Source organism: Chelmon rostratus, chromosome 10 (genome assembly GCF_017976325.1).
Source record: "Chelmon rostratus isolate fCheRos1 chromosome 10, fCheRos1.pri, whole genome shotgun sequence".
Taxonomy (NCBI): Eukaryota; Metazoa; Chordata; class Actinopteri; order Chaetodontiformes; family Chaetodontidae; genus Chelmon; species Chelmon rostratus.
In genome coordinates, this window is record NC_055667.1 from 5,049,694 (window position 1) to 5,066,369 (window position 16,676).

General features: G+C 42.9%; 1 protein-coding gene across 1 annotated transcript in view; it reads left to right on the forward strand.

Moving 5' to 3' along the window:
* Positions 1-16,676, forward strand: part of bsna (bassoon presynaptic cytomatrix protein a) — a 143,374-nt gene that overhangs the window by 59,084 nt on the left and 67,614 nt on the right. The window contains exon 4 of the mRNA XM_041946772.1: positions 10,951-12,420. Coding sequence (XP_041802706.1) covers positions 10,951-12,420 — 1,470 coding nt within the window. The remainder of the gene's footprint in view (positions 1-10,950; positions 12,421-16,676) is intronic.

A 16,676-nucleotide genomic window follows, 5' to 3' on the forward strand; every position in this document is an offset into this window, starting at 1 on the left:
ATCTTCATCATTGGAGACAGTGTCCTTATTTCCCTGAATGGACCTGGTGGCTGGAGGATCATCACTGGTAGCAGAGGGACCACTGACATGGAACCCAGCAGGAGACTCTTGGTCAGGTCTGCAAGCTGCAGAGGTGTTCCCTCTGTCTCCTGAGTCGTCCACTGGGCAGATGCTCGTCAATGTTTGAGAGGTGGTCAGACTGGATCAAGTATGACAATCAATTAGAGAATCTGTCAGTCAAACCATAAAGCCAGCAGTCCATCCAGTGTCATGTGATAACTACAGACAACCAGACACAAGGTCCCTGACTAGGCTCTGCTCTCAGCATCCTCGGTCAGGTGGGTCATTGTGCTAAAAGGGTGCTGCAGAACTTGATGGGGAGAGATTCAGCAGCTGTTTGATGAGGCCCACAAATGCCGTCCTGTCCTTGAATTCACCAGCCCACCCTCTTGGATAGATCTGGATTTGGAAAATGATTCAGTTCAGTGATCCAGCTCCTACCTCTCAGAGACAATTAACAGGTACCGATTCAGTCTGTTCTCATACAACACAGCAGGGAGTACCTACATTAACCAGGTCATCCAGAGAGCTCGGCAGGTCAATGAAGCTCTCGCTCTCTTCAGGCTCTGTGTCATTTGCAGCTCTGTATTCTTCTGGTGTCTGAACCAACAAAACATGAGAACTGTTTAAAAAGAAGTAAAAAAAAATTGAATCACCTTAAACAAAGAAGAACATGGTTACTCTACCATCAGCCTCCTTGTTGGAAGATCAGCAGCATCATCCTCACTGAAAAAGTACCGGGTATATCCCCCAGCATGGAGCATGTGGTCCTTCAGCTGACTCAGAACCTTAACCATGCACTTAATCTGCAGACAAAAAATACAGAATCACATCAGCTGATATTCTGCATAAAGTCTCCACTTGGTTGTGGAAATTTGTCTGAAGTAGCTGGCATGCCATCTGATATTCACAGTTGACAGGGAAGTGGTTTCCAGCGAGGTAGAGGAAGGTCAGGATGCAGCTAACTCCCCACATATCAATAGCCTTAGTGAAGGAGAGGCTGAGGGCAACTTCTAGAACCCTGAGGAGGGAAGACAAGAGCCAGTGATGAGAAATATAATACAAGCTGTGAGGACCAAGAAACTAATGTGGATGTTTAGAAGAGTGACACAGGCTCTGCTAGATTAACAAGTGAGCCATGCAGGATGAAAGCACCTGTATCCAACTGGCTGCAGGTCCTTTCCAGGTTCGGCTTTGGAGGCTGGGATGGCTTCGCCGAAGTATATTAGTTTCACCCTGAAGGGCTGCTCCTGATTGTTGACCAGTTGACAAGTTTGGGATTTAGTTTTCCATGTGCTCCTGAGTAGTGTTTAGGATTATGGTTAATGTTTTCTTTGATGATGAATAGCAGGTCTGTAGAATAATAGATTATTGGTTCCAAGTTACAATAATACACACCTGCTTTGCTATTGGTATGTCCAGAGACAGTGGTTTCCAATCTCGGCCTTTGAACAGGTCATAGAGGCTCCTGCCTAGCAAATACCAGACAGGTGTGATCCATATATTCAAACTGCTCGAAGAACTTAATGATGTTAGTGTGGTCTGGATTCAGGAGGAGGCAAGAGGAGACATGACAACAGTTCATGGAGCATACAGAATCTAAGCAAGGGAATGTACTACATGTCCTAAGAGCCAAATGGACTCAGAAAATCTACCTCTTTCTCTGTGTCTGGGATCAAATCAGCATCCTTCATGAGGATCTTAACAGCCACTGTCTTGTCTGTTGCCAGATTTTGGCCACTTTGCCACAGCAGCCTTCACCAATGAAATCCAGTGACATAGTATAAATAGCTAGAAAGTCTGCAAATGGAGGTGCGTGGGGTGGATGTGAAACCATAAGCGAATCAAGTGAAGTGATCTTTTGCTAAACCTAACCAAGTAGTTGTGATGACAAAGCGCTGGTACTTGACAGTCTAGGAATCTGCACATTCATTTGGTGCCTGTGACTCTTGCTCTGCGCGCTCACACTCTATCGCTGTATGTTAATCATTGTGTGTGTCATGCTATGTCACATCTCTTCCCGCCCTCTCGTTCACACCAATCTCTATGTCAGCTGTTTTTCTTCCCTTTTTCAATGCACAGAAATTACATACAACGTATGTACTTTCTAACTGTTACTGTCATTACCTCTCCCTTTTGTGAACATTTTGTCTGTTAAAACATACTCAGACATCAGTCATTTGGAACTAAGATGATTTCAGTCTTAATTTAAACAGTTCACCATGCGGATCCAGAAAGATTTCTTTGCTGTTAGATTATTTGGGATAGTACCCCTGCTCCAAGCTTTATTCTGTGCCGCTTCAGAGCGTTCCACAAAAAGGTCTTTGATGCTTCACACTCTACTTGCAATGTCTTGTCTGAATTGTTCCTTCAAACACTTGCTTTTAAGCTTTTGAGAGGCGTTTGTTTTGTTGGGTAGCTCGATTCCAGTGAGTACATGGGGCCAAATCAAATGGCGACCGCATTTGCACCAAGCTTGTTAAGCGTTTCCACACCTTCAGTGATTATAACTGCATCTTCTAGGTCATCTGTGGGTTTCCAATTTACAGCTAACAAATGTTTCAACCAGGCAGTACAGATGATAAAGGTTAAGAAATGGAAACCACTTAACAGTAATCAACCTCCCTCCAAAGATCAGTGACTCATGTAACACTGATTTTAAGAGTCACAATATTAAGTTTCCTGTAGCTTTCACAGAAACAAAACAGTGTAACTACAGTCTGTTCATGGCCACAGGAAAGGTTTGATCAGTCAAAATAAACAAAGACAAATTCATAGTCTCTTGTTCTTGTTTTTCCCATTATTCTTTGATTTATATTGTGCCTTATTGTTCTGTTTTTTTGAGAAACACTTTGCAACGTTGTACATAAAATTGCTCCACAAATAATCTGGACTCAGCCTAAAAAGCATGGTTCTTTTCTCCTCTCTTGCTGTTTCAACAACATTTATCTTATCCTCATCTTCAACCTGCATGCGTACAAATACTCCTACTGTTGTGTATTTGCCTTCATTCCCTCCTCCTTTGCACCTCCACTTTGCCCTGAAAGGCTGCACAGCAGCTTGATAGACAGGTCTATTAAAAGCCTGCATGGAGGTGCGTATGGATTCTGCAGGAGTATGTGTGATGTTAATGCACTACATGTGTGCATTTGTGTGCGTATATGTATAGGATGTGTGTGTTTGGTATGTGTACATGGTGCATGTGTTAACATGTAGCCTGTTCCCATGACAGAGAAAGTGAGCAGCTCAGCCCAGACCACAACACCAAACCACAAACACCTTCTAATGGCTGTGGTGGGTTTCATTTACTTTACATTATATGTGACATTTCCAGCCACTCTGAGCCACTCTGCAGCTTATGGCAAGTTATTTTAAGCCCACTTTGATGTAATAAAGCACCTGTTGCCATGTTGTACTCGCACTTATTTCATAGACCTACAATTATTTCTACATAGAGAGTGAACCTGTGCAATGACAAGCCTCAGTTTTCTCATATATGTTATATTCAATGGAGCTGGTGCAGAAAGATGCAGTTTTACTAATACTGTCACAAAGCCAACAGCTCAAACTTATAAACAAGGCTTAATAAGTGATGCTTAAAAAAATAGTTCATATTTCAGTTTGTCACTCCTTTGAGAAGCAATCTGTATCTGGCTATGTTTCCTGATAATAAATGGTTCATGAGTTGTTGAGTTTAGTGGAAAGTATAAACTTTGTTAAACGCTGTATATGAAAAATTCTTAATTATTTTGGCCCTCTTGTAAATTCGGCTACTACCACCACTGTCAAATATACTGCCGGTTGCTGGAGCTTAGTTGCCGTCAGAATGAGTGCTTTTAATAACTCCACTCTGATTGGCTACACAGTATGTCCATCTACCTGTATTACCCACTGCCTTGACACCTAGGCAGATTCACAGTCATATTGTTGACTTAGCTGCTGTCATCATGTTATAAAGTGAACATTATTAATCATAATTACTTACTAACAGTCCCTAAATGTATTGGAGTTCTTATAAACTGATGCTGAGTTGATTGAGCCAAGAATTACAACCTATCTGGAACAAAATCTGCAAATTTTGCAGTAAAGAGAGGGTTTTGCATGTCTGCATTTTAATTATGGCAAAATCCCTGATGGTAGACAAATATAGTACTATATTGCATTATGGTGGATCATACCTGTTAAATATACTTAAAGCAATGTTGGTGCAGGCCCCTGTTTATTTTTGGGCTTCACTTTGACAAACCCTTCAGCCCCACTTCACAATTCTGTGTACGCTATACCGTGCAGAGTAAACAACATATGTATTTGCAGCACTATTGTTGTGGGACTCAAGCCTCTTTGGGTCATACAGGTGGTCAAATTAAAGGGGAAACCACTGGAAGATGGTCCAGAGTGATGGGACTTCTACCTGCCATTAAATCTGTTGAGGTGCCCTTGAATAAGACATTTATCTTCCAAATGGTCTTGTTACAAGACTGTGGCTGGTTGTGCTGGACAGTTTCCAGGCTGTGTATGACTGTGTCACACCATGATGGACAACTTCCTGGAAACAGAGGCATTTTCAAAATTAAATGTAAAGGAGAGTGCTATCGGGGTGTAGTCTGAAGTCGTTTTTAAAGTGTTCAGTGAAATGCTGCAGACGCTGTTGTGAATCACACCTCTGGTTTTCTCTGTGAAACAGCATTAGCACCTGTTCAGCACTCGTAGTGTTTGGAGATCTGTGACATGAATATTTTATGTTGACAGCTGGTCGCCGTGAGTGTGTGTGTGTGTTTGTGAGTGTGTTCTGTATGTGTGTGTGTCACTGGGTTTGTATCCATGTCACACTTGCGTGCTACAGCCACAGGAAATAGCTCATCCTGTCATCGAAGCCTAAAGTGTCAGACTTCCTTCTTTTTTCGCTCTCCTAATGACAAAACGATGGATTCTTTTCAAAGGTTAGTGTGTGTGTGTGTGTGTGTGTGTGTGTGTGTGTGAGTGTATTGTTTACAGGGAGATGGTGGGTGTGTGTGAGTCAGATAAAGCCACCAGTCAAATGAGAAAGTATAAAGATGACTGTCAGGTATTATCCACCTACACAACAGTTATTGGACCACAACAGAGAATGACTTGCCATAATCTTTCTCTTGATATTTTTTATTTGTTTGTTATCAATATTTGGTTCTATAAGTATTTATACTTAAATATATAATTTAAGCCATTGAACACAGGGTAACCACATGAAGGTGATTCAGCCAGGTTGTTCAGTTGATGTCCCCTGGAAGGGAGAATTCATAGATTTCCTCCGCTATGCTGTTTTAGCTATTTGATTGGCTCTTGGTCCTCCCACTTCCTCTCCTCTCGTCTCTCTGTGTCTCCGGCTAATTAATGACAAATTAGATTAGAGTCATAGTGAACTCTGGTCCGTGCAACTTCCACTTGCCTTTTCAACTCAAAAGTAGAGCTGCATGATAAGCGCTAAGTGTCATATTCCAAATATTTGATTGATTTTGCAGTTGGTGTACAGTTTGGTGTAAAGATTAGCAGAGCGGCGAGCATGTTTTGCTCACCGCTCTGCTAATCTGTTAAAGTCAGCTGATGTATGGTAACGCTGCCTTTGGGACAGGCTGTATGTTCTATGCTTCCAGTTTCAACGTGCTGCATAGCACGGGCGCTTCACCGTAAAACACATTCAAACGTTTTTTTTTGTGATATCTGGCTGAACTTGATCATCACCAAATGTCTTTCCCTATCTGTGGTTCAGCAACTGCTCAACTATTTAACACCTGCTGACCTGGTAAAATTAATCTAATTGAAGGTTCTTCTTAGTGTGTGTGTGTGTGTGTGTGTGTGTGTGTGTGTGTGTGTGTGTGTGTGTGAGAGAGAGAAAGAGAGAGAGAGAGAACACTGACAGAGTTCAACCTCTTGAATAGATAGGCCTGACCTCCAAGTTAATGATGTTACAGCAGGAGCTCAGACCTGTGTGTTTGTGTGTGTGTGTGTGTGTGTGTGTGTTTGTGTGTGTCTTAGACTGGGTGGTTAACTGTGTCTGCGAGTGTGTGTGTGGAAAGTGACAGCGATAAAGAGAGAAAAGCAGAAATGTGAGGAAATCAGAATCCTGCAGGTTTGACGAGTGCTGAACTACTTAGGATAAGCTGGAGATGAGAGCCTGCAGTCATGGTCTGCAGTGTGTGTGTGTGTGTGTGTGTTAGTGTGTTAACCATGCAGCCATCATTCTCACAAGCAGGTACCCTGACAGTCCCATCAGTGCTTTTCTAGTTTCTTCTAGGTTACATTAAGGAGCTGAATATCCATTCATACAGTATTCAGTTGTGGCTTTAAAGTAATTTTGATTTTGTTGATTTAACTTGACCCTTTGTACTGGAACACTGATGAATACAATGTATTTTCATGTCAAAGTATAGCTCATGAAACGAAAGTGCTAACGACTGTATCATACAGAAATGGAGTAAAAAAATGTTTGTTCTCATAAAAAAGGCAGAAATGGTGCATTATGTTACCAAGTATCTGCGCTTGATTGACAGGAGCTGGCAGGCTGAGCCCCAGCAGGGTAACAACATACAAAATAAACAAATAGGCACTGTTTTAAAAAGTTTTATGTAGACAGTGTTTGTTAGCTGCACAATAAGTCCAGTAACCATGGTTCTGTGATCCATGCATACAACATTATGAAACAAAAAACAGGGAGAAATGAGCTCAAATTAGTCTCTGTAGAAAGACGTGTTTGAGGAAAATGACCAACCTATTTTATATTTCGTGAAAATGGGGCACTGGTTTCCCTTTCCTTTACATTTCGTCCTGCAGGAGAGTGCAGCCAGCATCACTGGAGATTGTCAGGACCCATATTCCTCATTTCAGAAAAGATATTTGCAGCCATTTGTTCTTGTAATAAGTTCCACAGGCCTGAAAATTGCCTGATCCTAGCCGACACATCAACTGACTGGCTTGTGAACCATACACACAGACTAGTAAATGGGCTATAACTTGAGGTGACACCTGTACTTTAAAGCTTTGAGGTACATAAGACACCTGTCAAAGCTGCCCTGGGACAGGCTTATAAGTCTCTGTCAGGGCGGTTGCTTTCAACATGGGGTTCAAGACTCTGCAATGGGCTCGAGGCAGTTTTTGGAGAGTCAGATGATGGTGGTTGCTCATTGGATGTTGTCTGTCTGCATTTTTGTCTCAGGCTGCCGGCTGGTGTATAATTATGTTATCTTTTACTGACCTCCATCTGCAAACAGTAATACTGTGTTGAAACTTTACACTACATAACGACTCCAGGGTGCAGCATATTAATCTATATTTTATGTGTTGACAGGATACAAGAAAGAAAAAATGTACAGGAGTAGAAAATGAAATGAATGATGGCTGAATTCTATTTCACTGTTCAGTTTCAGGCTCCTGGTATTGTTCATGCTGGCTCACTCTCACACTCTCATGGATTACTGGAAGACTTGAATCATTGTTAATGTTATTAGTAACACTTGTGCTTTTCCTACTATGATGAATCAAAATGTCTTCTGTGTAAAATACATGTCCCAGTTTCTGAAGACATTTTAATGTGAAAGATGTAAGTTAGCTGATGACAGCAAAGAGCTGGTGGAGGTCATATTCCACCAGCACTCAAAATTGACAGCTTTGCATTTTGGCCTTCAGGGCAAGTTTTCTTAACCTTTGCAGTTGAGATGTCTTTCATTCCCACCCACTCACTTGTAGCACTGACCCCCTGGGTTAGTTATTGCATTAACCGGCAGTTGTTACATTCTCAGTGTCTACATGCTGCTTCATGGCCAAGTTTCTCCTTGGTTAAAGGTTAACTTAGAATATCTCTTGGTCTCCTGAATTTGTGCTTGTGTTGTAGCTCTGTGTGAGTCTACGTTTTATATCATTTGATTGTATTATGTCATTGCACTGACGACGCTTCCTGTTGCACCCTGCTTAGGGTTTGTTTGCCATAAATGTTGGCTGGACTTGAGCCTACAGTTATACATGCACACTAAATGCTCTGTGTATACTATTAACAACTTGCTAATAACCAGTAAACAGCTCAGCTTTATGACTACACAGTATCATCTGATTTTACTAGAAAACGTGTGATTTTAGTGTAAGCACTGGTGCTGCAGTCCCCACAGAGAATAAGTGCACCCTAGATTATCCTGAAAACTGTACATTTAATAGAGAGAAAAACAAGTGGTGATGTAAATTGGATGCAAAAATCAGTTGCAGTATTACAGACACATGAAGCAGCACAGGTCAATTCACCCGAATGAGCAAATGACCAAAAATACATAGTAATTTAAAAAGTCTTACTTGCATGTGTGGTATCCAAACTGCTGCTTTCATTTGCATAGGTTTCAAGATATGGAATCTATATCTTTCTACTGCCACCCCAACAGACTGGAACTCAATGTGGACACTTTTCATTGGAACTGGTTTTTACCAAAGAAGTAGTCCCTATGGAAACTGTTCATCACAGAGTAACTGGTACTGGAAAGGTAAAGTTGATAATGCATTTTTAAGCAACATAAATGAAACTCCACTGTGCTGGGGTTAAACATCAGAGATGGTTATCTCAAAACCTGGACAAATGAAACTAAAACGTTTCATACAGTTACAAAAAAGTCAATTTTTTTGGTGAAGTGACCCTTGAACAAAACCCTCAGCAACATGTTTCTTCCTCACTAGTGAGCAACAGCAGTACAGCAGGATTCACTGGTTTTAACCACAGCGGAGGAGAAGTGGATATTCTGTGCTGCTGTACTGTTGATTAAGCTTGACATGATGAGAGCTGAAGAGCTGCCTGGATTAAAAAACTGCTGACTCCTCTCGCTCCACTCTTCACTCCCTCTCCGTCTCCTCCCTGCTCTTTCCCGTCCCTCCATCCCTCGCTCTCTCCCTCATTCCTTTGAGTGTCTCTTGTGATGTTGCTTATAAGGCAGAGGGATAGACAGGGACTTATTAAAATCAGCTCCCCCCTTCTCTTTCTCCCTATGTACTTCTCTTCATCTCCCTCTCGCCATCTTTATCAGATGTAATTATGGCAGCACAACATGGGAGGAGCCTGCACAGCAAAATTATACTTTCAAATCTCCTTTCACTTTAGCTATTCAAGGAATAAGACCTACATTTCATGATCAGAGAGAGAACAGAAAAATGGGGGTATAGACAGAAAACAAGAAACTAGGAAAGTGGAGGGGGGAAAGGAGGATGGATGTGAAGAAGGGAAAAAACAGGGAGAGAGAAGCAGAGTGGAGAGGAAAGACAGCTACAAAGAGAATATGTTAAGGAGGAAAGGAGGATGTCAGGCTGTAGCAGTGGCTGTAGCCGCTGAGTTAACAGAACATGGGATCAGTGATGCTGTCAAGCTAGAAAATGCCAGACAGCAAAGCAGGCTGGGACAGCACAGTGGGAGGAACTGTTTAGGTAGGGTACGTGACTGATGCAGGCATTTTCTCTCTTTTCCTCTCCCTGTGCTTTCCACATCTTCCCCTCATTCACAGAGCCACCTTGTCCTGTAGCACCTCACAAAAAAATGAGGAAGGCGGGGGGTGGCGAGTTCAGTGGATAACGGATGGGGTGATACAGTACGTTTGCGCAATGCATTCTGGGAAGGAAAGGGGATGGGAGAAACGCTCGGAACGTGCAGAGATTTACTAGCTTTGCTCTGGTTGCGGAGGAGCTAGAATAGCACTATTTATGGCAGCTGGGTCGCTGTGGTGGAGACAAAGCTGCTGTAGGACAGACAGGACGAGAGCAGGTTGACACAGTTCAGAGAGGAGCGGTGTGTTTTTTGCAGTCGGGAGAAATTAGAGAGCCAAGCGAGGTCCGGACACAAGGGAGTATCAGCTCTCATCTGGAGGAAGAAGATTAAGAAGGAGGAAGGCAGGAGGAGAGAAGAGGAGGGGTGATGTTTTTATTTTTTTCTTTTTTAGAGGGGCGTTTCATTTTCATGTCATTTGACTGCATGTGTATGTGTATATCTGTTTGTGTTAAGCTGGCGTCTACACTTGATTTCCGTGTGTGCATACCTGTATACCTTTGTAGATTTATGTGTGTGTGTGTGTGTGTGTGTGTGTGTGTGTGTGTGTGTGTGTGTGTGTGTGAGAGAGAGAGAGATGTAATGCTTTTCACTCAGGTTGCGGCTTCGGCTCAGCAATCACTCAGTGCGGCAGTCAATTTGTGGTTGATTTACCTCTCTCTCCCTCTATTTCTGGTTGATTACAACTATTCTCGCAGCACTTCTGTTTTCCACGGGAAGAAAGATGGACCGTGTTCTATGTGTAGCCATCCAAATGCACTCTCTCTGTCATCTGCAGCTTTGAAGTTGGCTGAATGAATACAGTGTCCATGTGGTTCAGATGAATAGTGCATCCTGTCTGAGTCAGAAATGATATTTAAAGTAATCAATAGCAATCTGCTTTCAAAGACAAAATTAATGAATCATAGTGACGTTTTATATCTATACTGTCTTCTTTCATTTCAAAAATTCACTGATCCTCTTTTCTTTTTTTTCTTTTTTTATCTGCAAAGACTTTTCTTACATTGTTAAAGCAAACAGTCACAACATCACTGACCCAGTCAGTCGAAGCAAATACTGCACTGAAAAGAATTGTTCAGCCCCACAGAACCTGATTTTAGATTTCTGTGGAAATCCCAAAGATACCAAATATGTCAGGCTGCTCCATTTGATGGACTGGTGTAGTCGTAAAAACGGTTTTGAGTTTACATATTTCACTGAATGTAAACATGAAGCTTCACTTAAGAGTTGGAACAAGCTGATACAGAATATATGTGTGACATTGTCAGACAGACACTTTGATTTTTACAAGTGGAAAACTAGATATTAAGGTTAAAATAACATCAGCCCTGTCTGTTTTCTGTCTGCAGGTCCAGGAGTGGCTGTGTCTCAATTGTCAGATGCAGAGAGCTCTTGGCATTGATATGACCACGCCTCGCTCTAAGAGCCAACAGCAGATTCACTCTCCGTCACACCAAGCCAAGCCCATCGTCCAGCCTCAGCAGCCCGCACCTCAGCCAATACAGCCAACACCGCCGGCAGCAGCAGCACAGCCCAAGCCTTTGGCACAGAGTCAGCCTACCCAGCGGCAGCAGCAGCAGCCTCAGTCTCAGCCCTACGGCCAGACTCAACCCTACTCCCAGTCCCAGCCATACTCCCATTCCCAGCAGTATCCCCAGTCTCAGCCCCAGTCGTACCCTGTGTCCCAGCCAGGGTCCCAGACTCAGCCTCATACCTCCCCAGGCTTGCAGAGACACCCAGGCCCTGGCGGCCCCCAGACTCAGACAGGGCCCTTTCAGCAGGGCATGAGGTCTGACCCATACTCCCAGAGAGGTCCTGGAGCTCCAGGGGGTGTCGGAGGTCCAGCAGGAGGCCCCAACCAGCCCGGGGGTCCACGTATTCCCCACCCTGGCGCTGTGCCTCTTCCTGGCCTCACCAAGGCTCCCTCCCAGCCCGATTTGGGTCGTGGTTCTCCGATGCACCAGTCTATGGCACGGCACACTGACCAGACCAGAAGCGCCGGTTCCTCCCCAGCCCACAGACCTCAGAGTCAGGCCCCTCCTCCCGCCCAGGACGGCCTGACCAAACTGTTTGGCTTTGGGGCATCACTGCTCAATCAGGCTAGTACCCTGATAAATGTTGACCCTCTACCCACTGCCTCCACCCAGCCAAGCCCTGCACGAGGCAAGGTGGTGTTCAGTAATGCAACTCCTGAAAACAGGCAGCAACAACAAGGGGCCCCTGGCACCAAGCCATTTGGTATGGGGGGCCCTCATGTTCCAACTCAAGCGGGTGGCCCTCATGCGCCGAGCCAGATGGGGGGTCCTCATGCACTGAGCCAGATGGGTGGTCCTCATGCGCCTAGCCAGATGGGGGGTCCTCATGCACCGAGCCAGATGGGCGGTCCTCATGTGCCGAGCCAGATGGGGGGTCCTCATGCTCCGAGCCAGATGGGCGGTCCTCATGCCCCGAGCCAAATGGGGGGTCCTCATGCGCTGAGCCAAATGGGTGGACCGCATGCGCCAACCCAGAAGCAGCAGACCATGCCCCATCAACAAGGATTGCCACATCAGCCGTCACCCACGCATCATCAAAAAGGGCAGCAAGGACAACAACATCAGCAGACACCTCCTCATCTGCAGAAAGCACCACAAAAGCAGGAGCCAATGACGGCTCCTGTTCCTGCTCCAGAGCCTGTGAAGCCTAAAGTGAACTGTCCGCTTTGTAAAACAGAGCTGAACATCGGCAGCTCTGACCCGCCCAACTACAACACCTGTACGCAGTGTCACAGCCAAGTGTGTAACCTGTGTGGCTTCAACCCCACGCCACATCTGGTGGAGGTAAGAGGAGTGCTACACCTACATGCAGCACAACGTACACGCACACAGACACTTGTATGCATGTACCGTAAGCAAAACGTGATTCCCAGCATATATTTAAGAACAAGAACTGTAGTCACACACACAGACACACACACATTGAGAATCATCTCCTCCCAGACAATCGATACCATTCAGCACAAATAGAAAACGCTATTCATTTCACTGTTGGACTTCTTCCTCCTCACTGTGTAGACGCAGTCAGACCTGAACCACTCATCATTCTCGTTCCTCCGAGGAATTCACTCTCCATTCTTACTCTCTTTGCTCTTTTTCTAAACTCTTTCTTTTTCCTTGAAGTCTTTCTGTGCTAGCTTTAAGTTGTCTATTTTTTATCTCTCTTCACTCCCATCTACCCAGCTCTCTGCCCCCTCCACACCGGCTCTGTCTGTCCACCAATTAAATCTATCTCTATTCACATATTATCATTACTTTAGTCATACACTAGCCTTTCTATCCCTCCCTTTAATCCTTCACTTAACATTTTGTTGTGTTTTATTGTCTAGAGGTTGTTACTGGTACACATGCATCTATACAAATGCATCTAGTACCCCTCTACTTGGATCTTGGTTAAGTCTCATTCCATTTATTGTTGGTCCTTTAATTAGTAATTTTACTTAGAATTATTCTTAAATGCATTCATTAATTCAGTTGATTTTTAGCAAATTGAATATTATCTTACTTTTGTCTTGATGACATCAACCCTTTATTTCATTGATTTCCTTTTATTTTGTTATTTAAATCATTCATTTGATAACGCTACACAAATGTATTGTATTGATTTACCAGGAAGGCAAACACAGATTACAAAATCTAAATTTGATTAAATGAAAAAAAAAATCTATATATACGTATAACTCTTACTTCAAATGTGCAATGTGTAAGATATGGCCAGAATTGTTGTCAAGTTGATTAAAAAATGAACATTATCAGCAGAAGTAACAGTTCTAACAGCATGTCAAATATGTCTTTGTGTTGTGTTGCAGAAATATGTACTGAAGTTAGCATGCTAACCAGCTAGCCCAAGTCCACTCTGTCTCTTGAACCACTTTGTACCTCCAGAGGTGATACAGCTCAGTGTAGCTTCAGCTGGGAGAAGTATGCCGGCAGGGAAGTTGCTACATTTCACAAGCTCTCTTTGCTTTCTTAGTCAAATACACACACACAAAATGTCAAGAAAGGAAATATAAAATATATAAAGGCAAGGAAGGCTGCTGAGCCCATTTCTATCGCCCACAGTGTAAACACAAACAATCCCACAAGCAAAGAGTACAATGAGCAGCAGGTAGCAGATTCTCTGGTGATATGTTGCTGTCTATATGTTTGCAGTGACCTTCAACATAGTGCTACATGCTACATGCTAACAAACTGTTTCCCTACAAACATGCCAGTAAAAAAAGGCCATAGCAACCACTGAAACTGGGAAACAATCTCAGCTTCGCTCCAAGTTACCAAGCAAACAAGTCTACCAAAAAACTGGCTTGAAAATGATTTATTTTTAGTCATAGCAGCTTAAATATATTGTAAGGCATGTTTCAAAATGTTATTGCTTTTGATATATTTAAATATATATAAACAGTTAACTGCAAAGAGTCATAACCCCTTTCCCTTAATGTCCAACCATCCATTTTATCAATGCAATAATGTCCACAAAGTCCTTATTTCTTCTTATTTCAAACAGTCCATTAGCTGTTAAATGAGTGAAACCCCGTTTTTCAATTCAGTTCAAAAGAGGCCTAACGAGCTTTGGTCTCCTCAAGGATACTCATCTCATAATATGAGGGGCAAGAAAGAGCAGGTAGGAAAGATGAAGGATGAAATAAAAAAAATGAGCAAGCAACAACCACAAGTGGAAGGTTGAGAAAAGGCAACAGACAGAAAAAAGAGAGAGAAACATAAAGACTTCAGACAAAGCAAGGGCAAAAAGGCAAAAAATGAGAAAGACTGGAAGCATCAAGAGAAGCAGAATCACCAAACACAAACATCGTTTTCAGTTATGCTTTCTTTCTTTCCTCCAAAGTAATTCTGCTCATGGAACAATGAAAGAGGCCGACTGCTCTCTCACCTCCCCTCCATCGATCCAGACGCAGGCTTAGAGGTGAAAAGAAGGAAGATAGAAGGCAATAGAAAAGGGAAGAAAGGAAATTAAATAAATAAAGGAAGTAAGGGGACAGGGGGAAGGCAGGAAAGAGATACAGCAAAGGAAGGAACTATGTGAGGAAAGGAGGCAGTCGTTAAAGAAATACAAAAAGAAGGAAGCAGGGATAAAAGTGGGAAAGCAACACAGAAAGAAGAAGAATTGAGGGAGGAAACAGATGAAAGAAAAGACAGAAAGAAGCGAGGATGCGTGTAAGTCAGCCAGGCAGACTGAGAAAGACTTGTGTTTACTTCGAGGCAGCATGACACCTTCAGGGTCTTTGGGGAGTACAGCTGTTCACAGCACTGTACTGTAATGTACTGTCACTGCCTTAAGATACACCTAGAGATAATATACAGAGCTATATATAAGTACCACTACTGTGTGCGGGACAGTAATAAATATACACACACACAGCAAAGAGGAAGAATGGGTCAAAATGTTATTTGGACCGTGAGAAATCGACGCCATTAGCTGTCACAAACGTAGATCAAAAGATGACATACTGTGTAAAGACTATATGTGGATCTCTGTGTGTGTGCAATGCGGGTTAAGGCCTGCGGCTCTCTAGAGGAAGTGAATAAAATAGAATGAGAAGATAAACAAAAGGAAGGGAAGAGAGAGGGAGGGAGATGTCAGAGAGATAAAAGTTAATGTAATGATCAACAGATACAGTTCTTTTAGTAAATTAGGGAAAATATGATGATGACACACGGTATTTGTTGACTACTACTAATCTTTGAGTTCTATTCTATCCAGCAAAAAAAAAAAAAAAAAAACTGATGTAAACCACAAAGATGATGACGGAGGCTGGATCAATAGAGACATACAGAAATAGGAGTGGGGATGGAGATGCAAAGAGAGGAGAAGAAAAACAATGGGTGGACAATCAAAGAGACAAAGCTTTAAAAAGTGATGAGGAGGAACTCAAGGCAGATGAATAAAAAGACACATTTAAAGTGAGATGAAGAGCGAAGGAGCAGTGGAAACAGATGGAAAGAGAACTGAATAGAAGCTGAGGGGAAGCCAGACATGTACAGCTGAGTCACGTGCAGCCTTCAGTCCAGAGGGAAGTCAGGCACTGACACATACACACACAAGCACATACACACACACACAAGACAAAAGACTGTAAGTGGAACGGTAGGGAAAAAGACAGAACAAATGAAGTGGGTGAAGGGGGAGGGAAAGATGACGGCAAAGGAGCGATGAGATCACAGAAGCACAGTTCTAGCTGGCGAAGTTTGACTGATAGAGGAGAGGTTTTATCCATTAATGTGAGTTCTTGAGCCCTGGATTCTTTAAAGGTTGGCAAAAAATATTGCCAACTGATTCCAGTCAGTTGGTCCACCCAGAACTTCCTGCCTGAATTATCTCAGCAACCACTCGGTGGACTGCATTTTGTCCAGACATGCACATTTCCCATACGATGAATCCTACTGACTTTTGTGACCCTAACTTTTCAGCTTGTGCCTCCAGCAAGTAAACGTTTTGTTGTTTTTTTTACTCGAAATATCTAATATTGAATTGGTTGCTGTGAAATTTGCTACAAATATTCATGTTCCCCTCAGGATGAATTGTAATAAAGTTGGTGATCCTCTGACTTGTCATCAGGCGAAAAGTTAAATTTGAACATGGTAGCATGCTGATGTTAGCATTGTGATTCTCAGTCATTCATTAGCCTTCATTAAGTCCTACATCAGCTCAGTGAGTGACACAGTTGGTTCTACTTTTTTTCAGGAAGGTATTCTCAGCCTTAGTAGGTCTTACAATGAGCTCAGGAGACCAACCATGGCCATAAATGTAAACTTAATTTTTACTCTGAACTCGTATTTTCCCACTTTCCCGTGTACACACTGAAGGCACATATTCACCAAACAAATAGATCCAATTTGTAAATACATTCTAATGAACTAAATCCCGTCGTCAGAGAATAGAGTATTTCTCTTCTGAAGCGGTCACTCCTCTGTTCACCACACATTAGGAAATACACTGTGACAGAATACAACCTTTTGTCTTTACTGAAAGATAAATGTGTCTGACGAGGCGGTGCAGATGAGAGTTCGTGTTTGAGAAAGAC